General features: G+C 38.6%; 1 protein-coding gene and 4 non-coding genes across 5 annotated transcripts; all 5 read left to right on the plus strand.

Moving 5' to 3' along the window:
- The first annotated feature begins 3,993 nt into the window (after positions 1 to 3,993).
- rpl17 (ribosomal protein L17) lies at positions 3,994 to 8,513 on the plus strand. The gene is made up of 7 exons (XM_053648263.1): positions 3,994 to 4,021; positions 4,898 to 4,947; positions 5,043 to 5,083; positions 5,774 to 5,908; positions 7,116 to 7,214; positions 8,004 to 8,195; positions 8,435 to 8,513. Exons 2-7 carry the CDS (start codon positions 4,908 to 4,910, stop codon positions 8,480 to 8,482), a joined length of 555 nt encoding a protein of 184 aa, XP_053504238.1. The 5' UTR covers positions 3,994 to 4,021; positions 4,898 to 4,907; the 3' UTR covers positions 8,483 to 8,513.
- LOC128622910 (small nucleolar RNA SNORD58) lies at positions 4,749 to 4,817 on the plus strand. Its single transcript, XR_008388469.1, has one exon. It is a non-coding gene; the product is annotated as a small nucleolar RNA SNORD58 (small nucleolar RNA).
- Positions 5,604 to 5,669, plus strand: LOC128622907 (small nucleolar RNA SNORD58). Its single transcript, XR_008388466.1, has one exon. It is a non-coding gene; the product is annotated as a small nucleolar RNA SNORD58 (small nucleolar RNA).
- LOC128622909 (small nucleolar RNA SNORD58) lies at positions 6,971 to 7,039 on the plus strand. The gene has a single exon (XR_008388468.1). It is a non-coding gene; the product is annotated as a small nucleolar RNA SNORD58 (small nucleolar RNA).
- On the plus strand, positions 8,236 to 8,299 carry LOC128622908 (small nucleolar RNA SNORD58). Its single transcript, XR_008388467.1, has one exon. It is a non-coding gene; the product is annotated as a small nucleolar RNA SNORD58 (small nucleolar RNA).
- Positions 8,514 to 11,654: the final 3,141 nt, after the last annotated feature.

Raw genomic sequence — 11,654 nt, forward strand, 5'->3', positions numbered from 1 at the left:
GGCGCCGAGGGTTATACTGGTCTGTATTGAGTGTGTACTTTGTTGTCATCTAGTGGCTGAATAGTGTAGTTACAAACTTTCCCAAGCAAATCCATCCATCCATCCATCCAACCATTTACTGTACCACTTATCCTTACTGGGTCGCAGGGAACCTGGAGTCTATCCCAGGGGGCATGGGGCACAGGGCAGGGGACATCCTGGACAGGGTGTCAATCCATCGCAGGACATAATCACACACACATTCATACAGTACGGACACTTTTGGACATACCAGTCAGCCTACAATGCATGTCTTTTGACTGGGGGTGGAAACCGGAGTACCCGGAGGAAACCCAGGAAAAGCACGGAGAGAACATGCAAGCTCCGCACACGCAGGGCTGTGGTGGGAATTCCGCCCTCAACCTTGGAGGTGTGAGGCAAATGTGCTAACCACTAAGCCACCGTGCTTAGTGTTGAGGAGAGTGTTGAGGTAGGGAGTGCTGTTCCAAACAAGGTCTTGAACATGAGCATCAAGGCCTTGGCTTTAATCAGGGCGGCTACAGGAAGCCAGTGGAGGGAGATGAAGAAGGGTGTGACATGGGTCCTTTTTGGCTGGTTGAAAACAAGGTGTGCTGCTGCATTCTGAATCATTTGAAGGGGTTCGATGGAGCTGGCTGGGAGGTTCGGGAGCAGTGCATTGCAGTAGTCCAGTTTTCACATAACAAGAGCCTGGACTATAGGTGTATGGCCTGAGACAGGGTCTGGTTTTCTTGATGTTATACAGAATGAACCCACGGGACCATGCAGTTGTTGAAATCCATCCATCCATCCATCTCTATACCGCTTTATCCTTTTCAGAGTCACGGGGAAACCTGGAGCCTATCCCAGGAAGCATTGAGCATAAGGCGGGGTACACCCTGGACAGGGTGCCAATCAGTTGTTCAAATGTGGTCTGTAAAGTGGTCATCGAATGTCATCCCAAGGTTTCTGGCTGTCCTGGTTGGTTTGAGTGTGGTTGAGCCTATAACAGTACGGCGAGGTTGTGGTAGATTGAGGGGCAGGCAGGAATGATGAAAAGCTCCATTTTTGCCAATTTGAACTCAGGGTGGTGTTCCTTCATCCAGTCTGAGATGTCGGACAGGCAGGCAGAGTTGCGTGCTAAGATGGAGCTTCAGTTGCACTGCAACTTATAAAATATGCAGACAGGCCCTGTGTGTCACGCTGACTCAGTCACACAGAGTCTAAAACTCATATTACTATTAAAACTAACGTATAGCTCAGATGTTGAATAGAAGTAATTGCATTGGAAGAGATAAAGAAAAAAAAGGAAAACAAACTATAAGCTGTCTTTATTAGTCTCACTAATAATTTAAATCAATGATCTGTAAAAAAAAAAAAAGAAAAAACAAACACATGTGCAACTAATGTTGCACAAATATGGAGGAAAAAAAACCCCAATTACAATCCATTAGAAAAATCTCTAATGGTTTCCATCAAATAATGGTTCAAAAGGACCTTCTTTTGCTATAAGATTAAAATTTGACTACAGGTTCAGCCACTGGTTCCTAGCCCTGGTCCTGGTGTACTCCCTGTCCTGCACTTTTTCCTGTTTCCTCTGCTCTAACATATATGACTCAACTCATCAGATGTCACTCTAACCCAGGCTATAAGCCAATAGAAACCAAGAGGTAACACACTCCATTAAAGTACCATAACAGACGACCAGAAACTCTTAGGAACCATTAGAAATGTCTAATGGTTTCTCACAGTTTTTTTTTTTTCAACAGAGAAGCCAAACCCACAAACTCAAAAGCACAAGCAAATATTAAAATATTTATTTATTTATTTATTTATTTATTTATTTATTTTTAAGAAATATAATGAGGTTCCTGTGTTATATTTCATTCTCTAATAGCATCACCCATCGGTGGCATTTACTCAAATGGTATATACTTGAAATCCCCCCTAAAGGCTAATGACACCTCTAACAGATTAATATTAAGCTACTGCACCTAAAATGAAATTTGATGTTCTTATTGCTTTGAGTTTGTCATTTGCTCCCATCTAGTGTCTAAATAAGGAAATGACATTTTCCAGTAAATCTGTTTAAAATCAAACCAGTAGGCTAAATCCTGTAGTTTTCTTGAAGATGCACAGTTTTTACAGTTTTTTAAACATTATTTTTCAGTGTTTTAAATAATATATTTCAAACTCAGGATGCCTATCCTCAAGCCAAGCAGGGATATGTAGATTTGATTAGATAAAAATACAGATTAGAGTGCAAGACATAGCAGTCCGAAAGTCCCAAAATAAGAACGCTGTGTCTGTGTTTTGAAATCATATTTGCAATATCAGTAGCCTAACCTATGCATGTCGTGCATCTCATTTTCGAAGATCTAAAAAGGGGAGAAAAACTCTACTATTCAATTCAGTTCAATTCAATTTTATTTGTGTAGCGCTTTTAACAATGGCCATTGTCTCAAAGCAGCTTTACAGAAGCATATAAATACAGGGTACAGATTTTAAATGTGTGACGTTATCCCTATTGAGCATGCCGGTGGCAACGATGGCAAGGAAAAACTCTCTAAGACTCAAAAGGGAACTCCATCCTCATCTGGGTAACAACAGATAGTGAGAAAGTTAAGGGAAGTTCATTACAGTTTTTCTATGAAGTCTGTATTGTTGAACTGACTGTCTATCTATCTACTAGTCTGTCACTGACCGCATTCTTAACTCAATGCAGTTTGTTTATAGAGCAAGTCACTCAGCTGATGACGCAGTCAACCTGAATTTATATTATGTCGTCAGTTATCTGGATCACTAGGCTCCTATGCCAGAGTCAAGTTTGTGGACTTCAGCTCTGCCTTTAATACAGTTGTGTCATAACGACTCTAGAGCAAACTGCTACAACTGAGTGTGGACCCCTCCATCTGCCAGGGGATTGTTGACTTCCTAACAGACAAAAGACAGTTTATGTGGCTGGGACTCTACCAGTCAGAACCCCTATCCATCAGCACTGTCACTCCACAAGACTGTGTGCTCTCAGCTCTCCTGTACTCCTTGTACAACAATGAAAGCACATCCAGCAACCCTTTCATCAAACTGACAAAAATTGCAGACGAAAGAACTATAATTTGCCTAATTAGCAACAATGATGAGTCTGCCTGTAAGAGACAAGTGGCCCCTCTGGTTTCATGGTGTACTGAGAACAACCTGGAGCTCAGTACACAAAAAATAGTGGTTGAATTTAGCAAGAACCCACCTCCTCAGTACCCCACTGGAAATCAACAGCCCTGCAGTCAGTAAGGTGGAGTCATTCAAATTCCTTGAAAGTGACATATTAAAAGCCCTCAAATGATCAAGGTATTGATCATTTACTTTCTTTATTTTAGATATTTCAAAATTCGAAAACATTCTGTTTATTATTGTCTTCAGATATACTAATATACGTGTAATTATATAGCAATAATAATAATAACAATAATAATAATAATACTTAGTGGTTAGCAAGTTCGCCTCACACCTCCAGGGTCGGGGGTTCGATTCCCACCGTGGCCCTGTGTGTGCGGAGTTTGCATGTTATCCCCGTGCTACGGGGGTTTCCTCCGGGTACTCCGGTTTCCTCCCCCAGTCCAAAGACATGCATGGTAGGCTGATTGGCATGTCCAAAGTGTCCGTAGTGTATGAATGCGTGTGTGAATGTGTATGTGATTGTGCCCTGCGATGGATTGGCACCCTGTCCAGGGTGTACCCCTCCTTGTGCCCAATGCTCCCTGGGATAGGCTCCAGGTTTCCCCGTGACCCAGAAAAGGATAAAGTGGTATAGAAGATGGATGGATGGATGTATAATAATAATAATAATAATAATAATAATAATAATAATAATAATAATAATAATAATAGTTTTTAATTGTGACAGTTTTTAACCGCTAAGTGTCGCTGTGGCGTTTAAAGCGCGGTTATATGCGCCGAAGAAGACGGAACACCGATTTGATTTCCCAGCATGCTTTGCACTTCCTCTTCCCTTCTGCGGCCTGAGAACGTAAGTGCTTTAGAAATGGCTGTCATCACAAAGTACAAGATTATCCACTCGATATCTTTATCATCCTAAAGTTTTAGGTTTGAATTTTACACTTGCGTGTTTATTTGGTCTGTCCTTGATAACATTTGTGATTATGAACCTGTATATTGAGTGATTTTTGTGAGAAAATGTCGCACTGGTCTCGGTGTATCGGTGCTGCCATATTGGCCACGGTTACAATTAGCAAAGGAGCAGTGGCACGCGATAAAGATTTATAGTTTGGTAATGTCTGTTTGCTTGTTAATGTTGATATTAATATTCGGTTAATGTTGGTTGAAAACCCGTCCACCATAATGAATTATACCACCTTCAAGAGCCTCATGCTAACTTACATGCACTTCTGTATAACTTGGCATTGAAATGATAAGTCTGTAGTTGTGGCCTGTTTTTAAACCCATTGCGGTTGGTAAATATTTATTTTGGCCCTCAGTCTGCAATTTTTTAAAAAGTTTGTTGTGTCTTTAATTCATCTAAATGACTTGTAGATGAGAATTAGCTGTCATGGATCATGGACGAAATTGTCTTTTAAAGAAGCAGTTAAATGAAAGAAATGAACAGTGTCCTCAGTGATTGACCTGATCATCCAGTACTGACTGTAATGTTTGCTTTTTTTTTAGTTGATTGTATTATTATTTTTTTTTTTATTCTGTAAATCAGCTGTCTCTAGCATCCTTTAAAGTGTTACAGGTTGCAATGATGACCATCTTAGGACACCTTTGGAAATAAGCATGAAAACAACCCGATCAATCTGAGCAACCCTGTATTTTTGCGGTATAGTCCCAAAATCATAATCAACTAAATAAATGATTCAAGGATTTCATTTCACTTCCTCCACAGACCTGCAGAAATGGTCCGCTACTCGCTCGACCCCGAAAACCCGACTAAGTGTGAGTGTGTAGTTTTTCTTTGTTTTTGTGTTTTTCAGCTTAAAGTTACTGCATTTTAACATGGTTATTCATTTATTTTTTAACCTCCCAAACAGCATGCAAGGCACGGGGCTCCAACCTTCGTGTCCACTTCAAGGTAAAACTTTACTGTAGTCATGTTAAATTCTGTGGCCTTTACATCAGGAACTACACAACTTATTGAGCCTACTGGCACAGTGCCTCGTTGGCTTTTGTTAAATTCGATCTTTGTGAAAATTGTCATTTTGTGGAAAGTCTCGTTTGATTAACAAATTTTGGAATCGTGTACAGTGTTAGTGTGTTTATAATGCATTCCAAATATTTGTTTGGTATATTTAATTTTATCAGATGCAAGAAAGCACAGAAATGCATGCTTCGTGAGCCAAGATGCTTTTGTGTAGAATGGTCTTTACACTATTGAAAATGTTGCATGAAATGCAGTATATGAACAAAGCATGTGGTGCGTTTTAAATTTGAGACTTTAAATTGGGGTCAAACACTGGCTGAGAACCTCTGTGTTAATGTGGTGTTTATAAATATGTAGAACATCTGTTATCATTTCTTCATTTCCCTATATATCATGGCCTGGTGTATTTTTGTTTCTGTTTTCATTCCATCATTGTGTATGAGCCCACCAGCTGCTGTGATGACTTCTTAGGACACCTTTGGATTAATAATGAAAAGAATTGAACATTCTGAGCAGCTGTGTTTCCCTGTGGAATGCAGTTAGTTAGTTTTCTGTTTTGGTTTGATGTGTGGGTTTTTTTTTCTTCTTCTTCTCCTGTCTTCCCCCCCCCCCCCCCATTAGAACACTCGTGAGACGGCTCAGGCCATCAAAGGCATGCACATTCGCAAAGCCACCAAGTACCTGAAGGACGTCGTGGTCAAGCACCAGTGTGTTCCCTTCCGCCGTTACAATGGGGGTGTTGGCCGCTGTGCACAGGTAAGCTTACGGTTTCTTGCTTTTTCCTCACCTGTAGAGTCATTGTAACCTGTGTACAGCACATAAACTTGTAACACATCAGATGTAAAACTGTCTGTTGTGTATATAAAAGAGCCAGAATTAGTATTAAGGACTCTTCTAGGGTAATTGTTCTGTACAGTGATGTCAGTATATGCATCTGTTCATATGTGGGTGGAGTTTGGGGAAATAAGGTGTGCTGCTGTAGGAAACACTCTTACAGTTGGGAAAGCTGATGTATCACTTATTTCCTCGTTTAGCTGTACTATTAGTGACCTGCTAACTTTTTGTTCTGTTCTTTCAAGTTAAGCATCATATGGTCACAAACACACTTAAAAAATTGCATAACATGCAACTTTTCATTTAGTTTCCACAGTAACCACTGTTTATTCTGATTCTCAGTTGAGTATGTAAGTTGGGGTTCTCGCACAGCTCTGGACTAGTATGCATTCAGAGTATTTTCGGAAGTTTGGATATTATCAATGAAGGAGCTCAATGCTGTAGTCAGTATCTGACTAATGCCACTATTTTTGCCTTGGGTAGATTTGTATATAGTTATTAGATAAATCTATGATGGTTAAATACAGTTGAGAACTGCCTGTTTAATAGGAGGCCCTTTGACTGACTGGGCAGACCTGACTATTTCTGTAGCTTCTCAGCAAACACCAGGTTCTTGCTTGCTTCTGTATACATGGAAGCAAGTTGAGCTAATCAGATTGCAGCCTTCAGGATCCTGAAGCTTGTGAACAGAACAGTACAGATGCTGTGTGTCTCTGTAAGCTAAAACGGCTTTGAACCAGTGTAATCACTGGATTTATTAATCCCCCCTGGTTATTGGAAAATTTAGGTAAGGTGTGTCAATGTGGTTATGCCACAAAACATCTGTTCCATTTCCAGAACGAAATGATTGGTGTATATCGTCCTTAAAGCTTACAAAAAATCTAAATTAATTTCCGAAGGTTTGGTTGTCTTTTTTTTATAATTATTATTTTATTATAATTTTTTTAAATGAATATTATTGTTCTCATGCTGAGTGTAGTCGGGTTGCAATGATGACGATCTTAGGACACCTTTGGAATTCTCCATGAAAACAACTTTATTAATCTGAGCAACCATGCACTGTCTTTAAGAAAGTGATTAGATCTAAACTCCTGTTACAGAGCTGTAAATGTGTTTGCGCTCCTCTTAGGCCAAGCAACATAACTGGACTCAAGGACGATGGCCTAAGAAAAGCGCAGAGTTCCTCCTCCACATGCTGAAGAACGCAGAGAGCAATGCTGAACTGAAGGTACTTGATTACACACGGAGCCATGACTTATATTTTTCTTAAACAGCGGTGTAACAGTTTACAACTGTGAGGTTAACGTAGATGTTCACTTCTGTTTATTTTACATTGCTTGTAACTAAACGTATCTCTACTGTTATGGTTCATGAATTTTACCAAGGAGTGATGTGTGCAGAGCTTGAAACGGTGATCACTGATTGGTCAAACCCAATGTTGGCAGAATCTTTGACTGCCTAAGGGTACTATTACTCTGAACAAGTGAAATTTATTCTTTTGGTTTGCTTTCACACTGCATATAATTTGCTGAACCAAAAAGTCAAATGTCTTCTGGTGTGCCTGAACGCGTACAACATATTCGTTTGTCAGAATGAGACAACGATGTGAAAGGATGAGAGAACCTTACACACCAGGGTTCTTTTCAAATCGATTATATACTGGACGTGTGAGTGGTCTCAGATTCTCTTCTAATCTGTTATTTGGGATTTTATTTTTTTCAGATTGATTATTTATTCAGTAATGTTTTCTCATAACTGATATTTTGCTCACTTGTGAACTGCACAAAATCCTTCGAGTTAGAATGAATCCCAGTGACTATGTACTTCATCGTAGGCACTCTTCACTTCATTTGGATCATGATTTAAACCAAACTCGCTGTGTCTCATGCTAAATGGTTCACAATCAAAGGGTGACAGTGTGCACGCAGTTTCACAGAGGATTTCTGTTTTCCTAAGAAACGGTCATTTTCGGAAGTATTTTGTATCAGTAAGTTGACTCTTGGCTCTCCTCACCCAGGGTTTGGATGTGGACTCTCTGGTGATTGAGCATATCCAGGTGAACAAGGCCCCTAAGATGCGCAGGCGTACCTACCGTGCCCACGGACGCATCAACCCCTACATGAGCTCCCCCTGCCACATTGAGATGATCCTCACTGAGAAGGAACAGATTGTTCCCAAACCAGAGGAGGAAGTCTCTCAGAAGAAAAAGGTACACGTGTATGCTTTTCTCTCCCCTTTCCTCTTTCAGGCTGCAATGATGACATCTTAGGACACCTTTGGATTAACAATGAAAAGAATCTTTACCTGAGCAGCCTGCTACTCCAGCTGTATACTCCTGTTACTTTGTCATTAGCATAACTATAAAAACCAGCATAAAGGTGCTGGTTCTACTCCTGGTGCTCACTTCTTGGTAACGATGAGTTGATTCTGTTTTAACTTTGTTTGCAGGTTTCCCAGAAGAAGCTGAAGAAGCAGAAACTCATGGCTCGGGAGTAAATGTAAATAAATTCCAACATTTGAACTACAATGGTCTGATGTGTTTTATTGCTGAATTTTGATAATGTATTTTTAAATAATTGAGGGTCTTGTACACAGCGACGTGTTTTGCAGACAGAATTGACAGTTTATGTAGGCTTTCATACTCTTTTGACATGGGCATCTGGTATAAATGCGCCTCTTGTAATTGGGCTAAACCATGCAAATAAAGCCCTTGTAAAAATGCAGATTCCTTGCTTTATGAGCCATGTGAGAAATCAGGTTATGAAGAGAACCTTATTTTACGCTCAAATCAACATTTTAAGCATGTGGTGTGGCTACAGGTGCAGTGAAGTGTTGAGGATAATTTGATGTGTAATCACCATGTACTACGTTAGTAATTACAGCCAGGCAACATGGCATTAATTAATAGATGACACACTTTGACACCGCTATCGATAATCGTGGACAAACACAGTGATTAAATAATTGTAGCTCCATCTTGACGCTGAATCACTTTTTCCTTCTCAGCACGAAGTCTGGTGTCATTCTGGATAATCAGACTCTGGTGAAGGCAGGGTTGTACATTAGAGATTCGGGTGTGCTTCAGATAAACTTTAGTATGTACTACTTGTTTTATGAAACCACAGAAGGTGTTACTGAGTTAAATATAGGTTGCGGTGCCTGATGTGGGAGTCTATGGGTTAGTTTTCTTTCTTTTCCTTTCTTTGCAGTGTAGCTCCAGTCAATTTAACTTCCAGCATGGCTACTATGCTTGTGTTAAGAGGAAATGGGGAAATTTTATTTTTGGACATTTTTATATTTGGGAAATGCATTGGATGAAGGTTTGTTTCATGTGCAGTGAAACCATTTAACATTGATTAAAGGAATCTTCTGTGTTTTGTAATTTATGAAGCTGTAACTTTTGTTTTCCCACGCAAGAAATTCAAGACAGTTTACGCTTTGATTTCTCTGCAGTGTGACAAGCTACGTTTTGTCTTAGGGGAAGAAATACAGGTTTGTTAGGGAACAACTATGCAGCTACTATCACAAACTTGTTTTTCAGATGTTCCACAACATTTAATGTAACTATAAATAATACAGAACCACGCTGATTAATAAATTTGAAATGGTAATTGTCAGTAAATTGCTGGGATGGAAGATGAATAAAACATTTTGGGATGTGCTGCTCTAGGGGTATAAAGTGCTGGGCTCTGACACAATGCCCTGTAACTTTATTATAACAGCACCCCCAGAAGTTTTTTTTATTACTTACACATTTGCCCATCAGTGGTACATGCATCTTATTTACACAGAGGTTAAGTTATAATTGCCTTTCAAGCCTTTGTTGTGCAGCTTGAGTTCTGGAGTAAAACACCAGATTATATAATCAAGGTCTTGGACCTATTACTTTCATAATTTTGTATATTCGCACACAAATGGTCTTTCCATCAGGGGGCAGTGTAGTGCTGAATATTAGAATTTATTCTATTAGTAATGCTGCACGTGTGTGTTTAATATTACAGTATGTAGTGTCTACTTAGTGTGGGTCAATGTTAATATGTGAAAAAACTACCACACCCTCTATTAGCCTATTATTCTCCAGGCTTGTTTCTCCATTTCCGTGCTAAATAACTATGAATCTAATTTTAATTTTACACCTGATTGTAAAATGATTTTGCTACATTTTCTCTTGATGAGTAATGAGAAATGAGTAATGTGAGAGATGCAAAGGCAAAAAAAAAAACCAGTTGGAGCACCACTTTATTTATTTATTTATTTGTTTATTTATTTACATTTATATGAGTTACTGTGTGACTAAGATCGTTAAGAGTTTGCTCAATAGACTGTATGTTAAACGTGTTAAGGGGTGTATTATGGAACTTGCTTCATACACAATTTCACTAATCGTAATGTAAACGATTTAACACGTCATAAACTACATGCTTTAGAATGAACGTTTTCTGGTGCGCTTCAGTTAAGCTGATTCACCACTAGGCGTCGTTAAAGTTTTAGGAGTCTAACTGATCTAACCCATATAAGGACTGAATCCCAATTATTCACCTATTCCCCATATAAAGGCACTACATGGCCTATAAATTCGATAGCTTCTCCATCATATGTGCAGCACATGTCTATATGTCTAATAATGGCGGCTGATCAGTTAATGTAGGGTTATATTGATATGCCATGACGACATCTATGCTACGTCGGCTTTAGTAATTAATTTTCTCACGTGTGTGTGTGTGTGTGTATAGCCTATATATATAATATATAATATATATATATATATATATATATATATATATATATATATATATATATATATATATCTTAAAGCCATTTAGGGTGGATTCAGATACTATAGGATAGCATGTATCCTAATTAAGACGTTTTAAATATCATTGTTTATTGCTATTTCAGTTAGTATATTTTTACCAAATGAACCAGCCTAAATAGCATTGTGTGTATGTTTGATATTTTAATAAGAAATAGAGATACATTGTGTTTTGGTAATTAGGAGCCTTTATGAAATACCTGTCCTGCCATAATACCCGAATCTACTCTGTCCATGGTGCTGTAGATTAATATTCGTATTCTATCGAATGAAAGATGGTAACCTGTCTATGGACTCATATCTTTATTATTTATGGCACCGTTAGGCTATCGATCAAATATTTGTTCGGGCTACAAATTCGTTACACATCCTAAAATTATGTAGATCATTCCGAAACATAAACCGCAGGACACAGACAAGTAAACAGCCCAAAAAGAAGAATCAGAATAGGCTTTATTAAAACATTATTGATTATTTTTTACTTTGACATTGTCAGACCAGCTATAACTACTGAAAATTATTATAATATAATATAAACATTGCATATCAATGTAGAGCGTTTAGCTTTGATATTGGTATCCAATTATGCATGGATTTTTGGATTTATTCATATAATAATAATTTAATTTGTAAATCTTAATTGATTTATTTAACATTTGTATACTCCAAAGAACAACTCGTGCTTCCGGACTATCATTCCTCACTCCTCTTAGCCTGTAACTTTCCCATTTTATACAATATAAGGTCCATGGCCTACAAGACGGAGGTGTCGCATGGAAGTTGTTACTCTATTCTTTCGATATAAATATTTGTCCCCCTGCACATTTCTCTATAACCAATCAAGCCTTCCATATA

The sequence above is a fragment of the Ictalurus furcatus genome, chromosome 18 (genome assembly GCF_023375685.1).
Source record: "Ictalurus furcatus strain D&B chromosome 18, Billie_1.0, whole genome shotgun sequence".
Taxonomy (NCBI): domain Eukaryota; kingdom Metazoa; phylum Chordata; class Actinopteri; order Siluriformes; family Ictaluridae; genus Ictalurus; species Ictalurus furcatus.

Excerpts from the sequence above, each read along its gene's own strand:
- rpl17 (XM_053648263.1), top strand. The coding sequence starts at position 4,908 with ATGGTCCGCTACTCGCTCGACCCCGAAAACCCGACTAAGT. Across the intron at positions 5,909-7,115 it reads GTGTTGGCCGCTGTGCACAG|GCCAAGCAACATAACTGGAC; the intron begins GTAAGCTTACGG and ends CGCTCCTCTTAG. Across the intron at positions 8,196-8,434 it reads AAGTCTCTCAGAAGAAAAAG|GTTTCCCAGAAGAAGCTGAA; the intron begins GTACACGTGTAT and ends CTTTGTTTGCAG.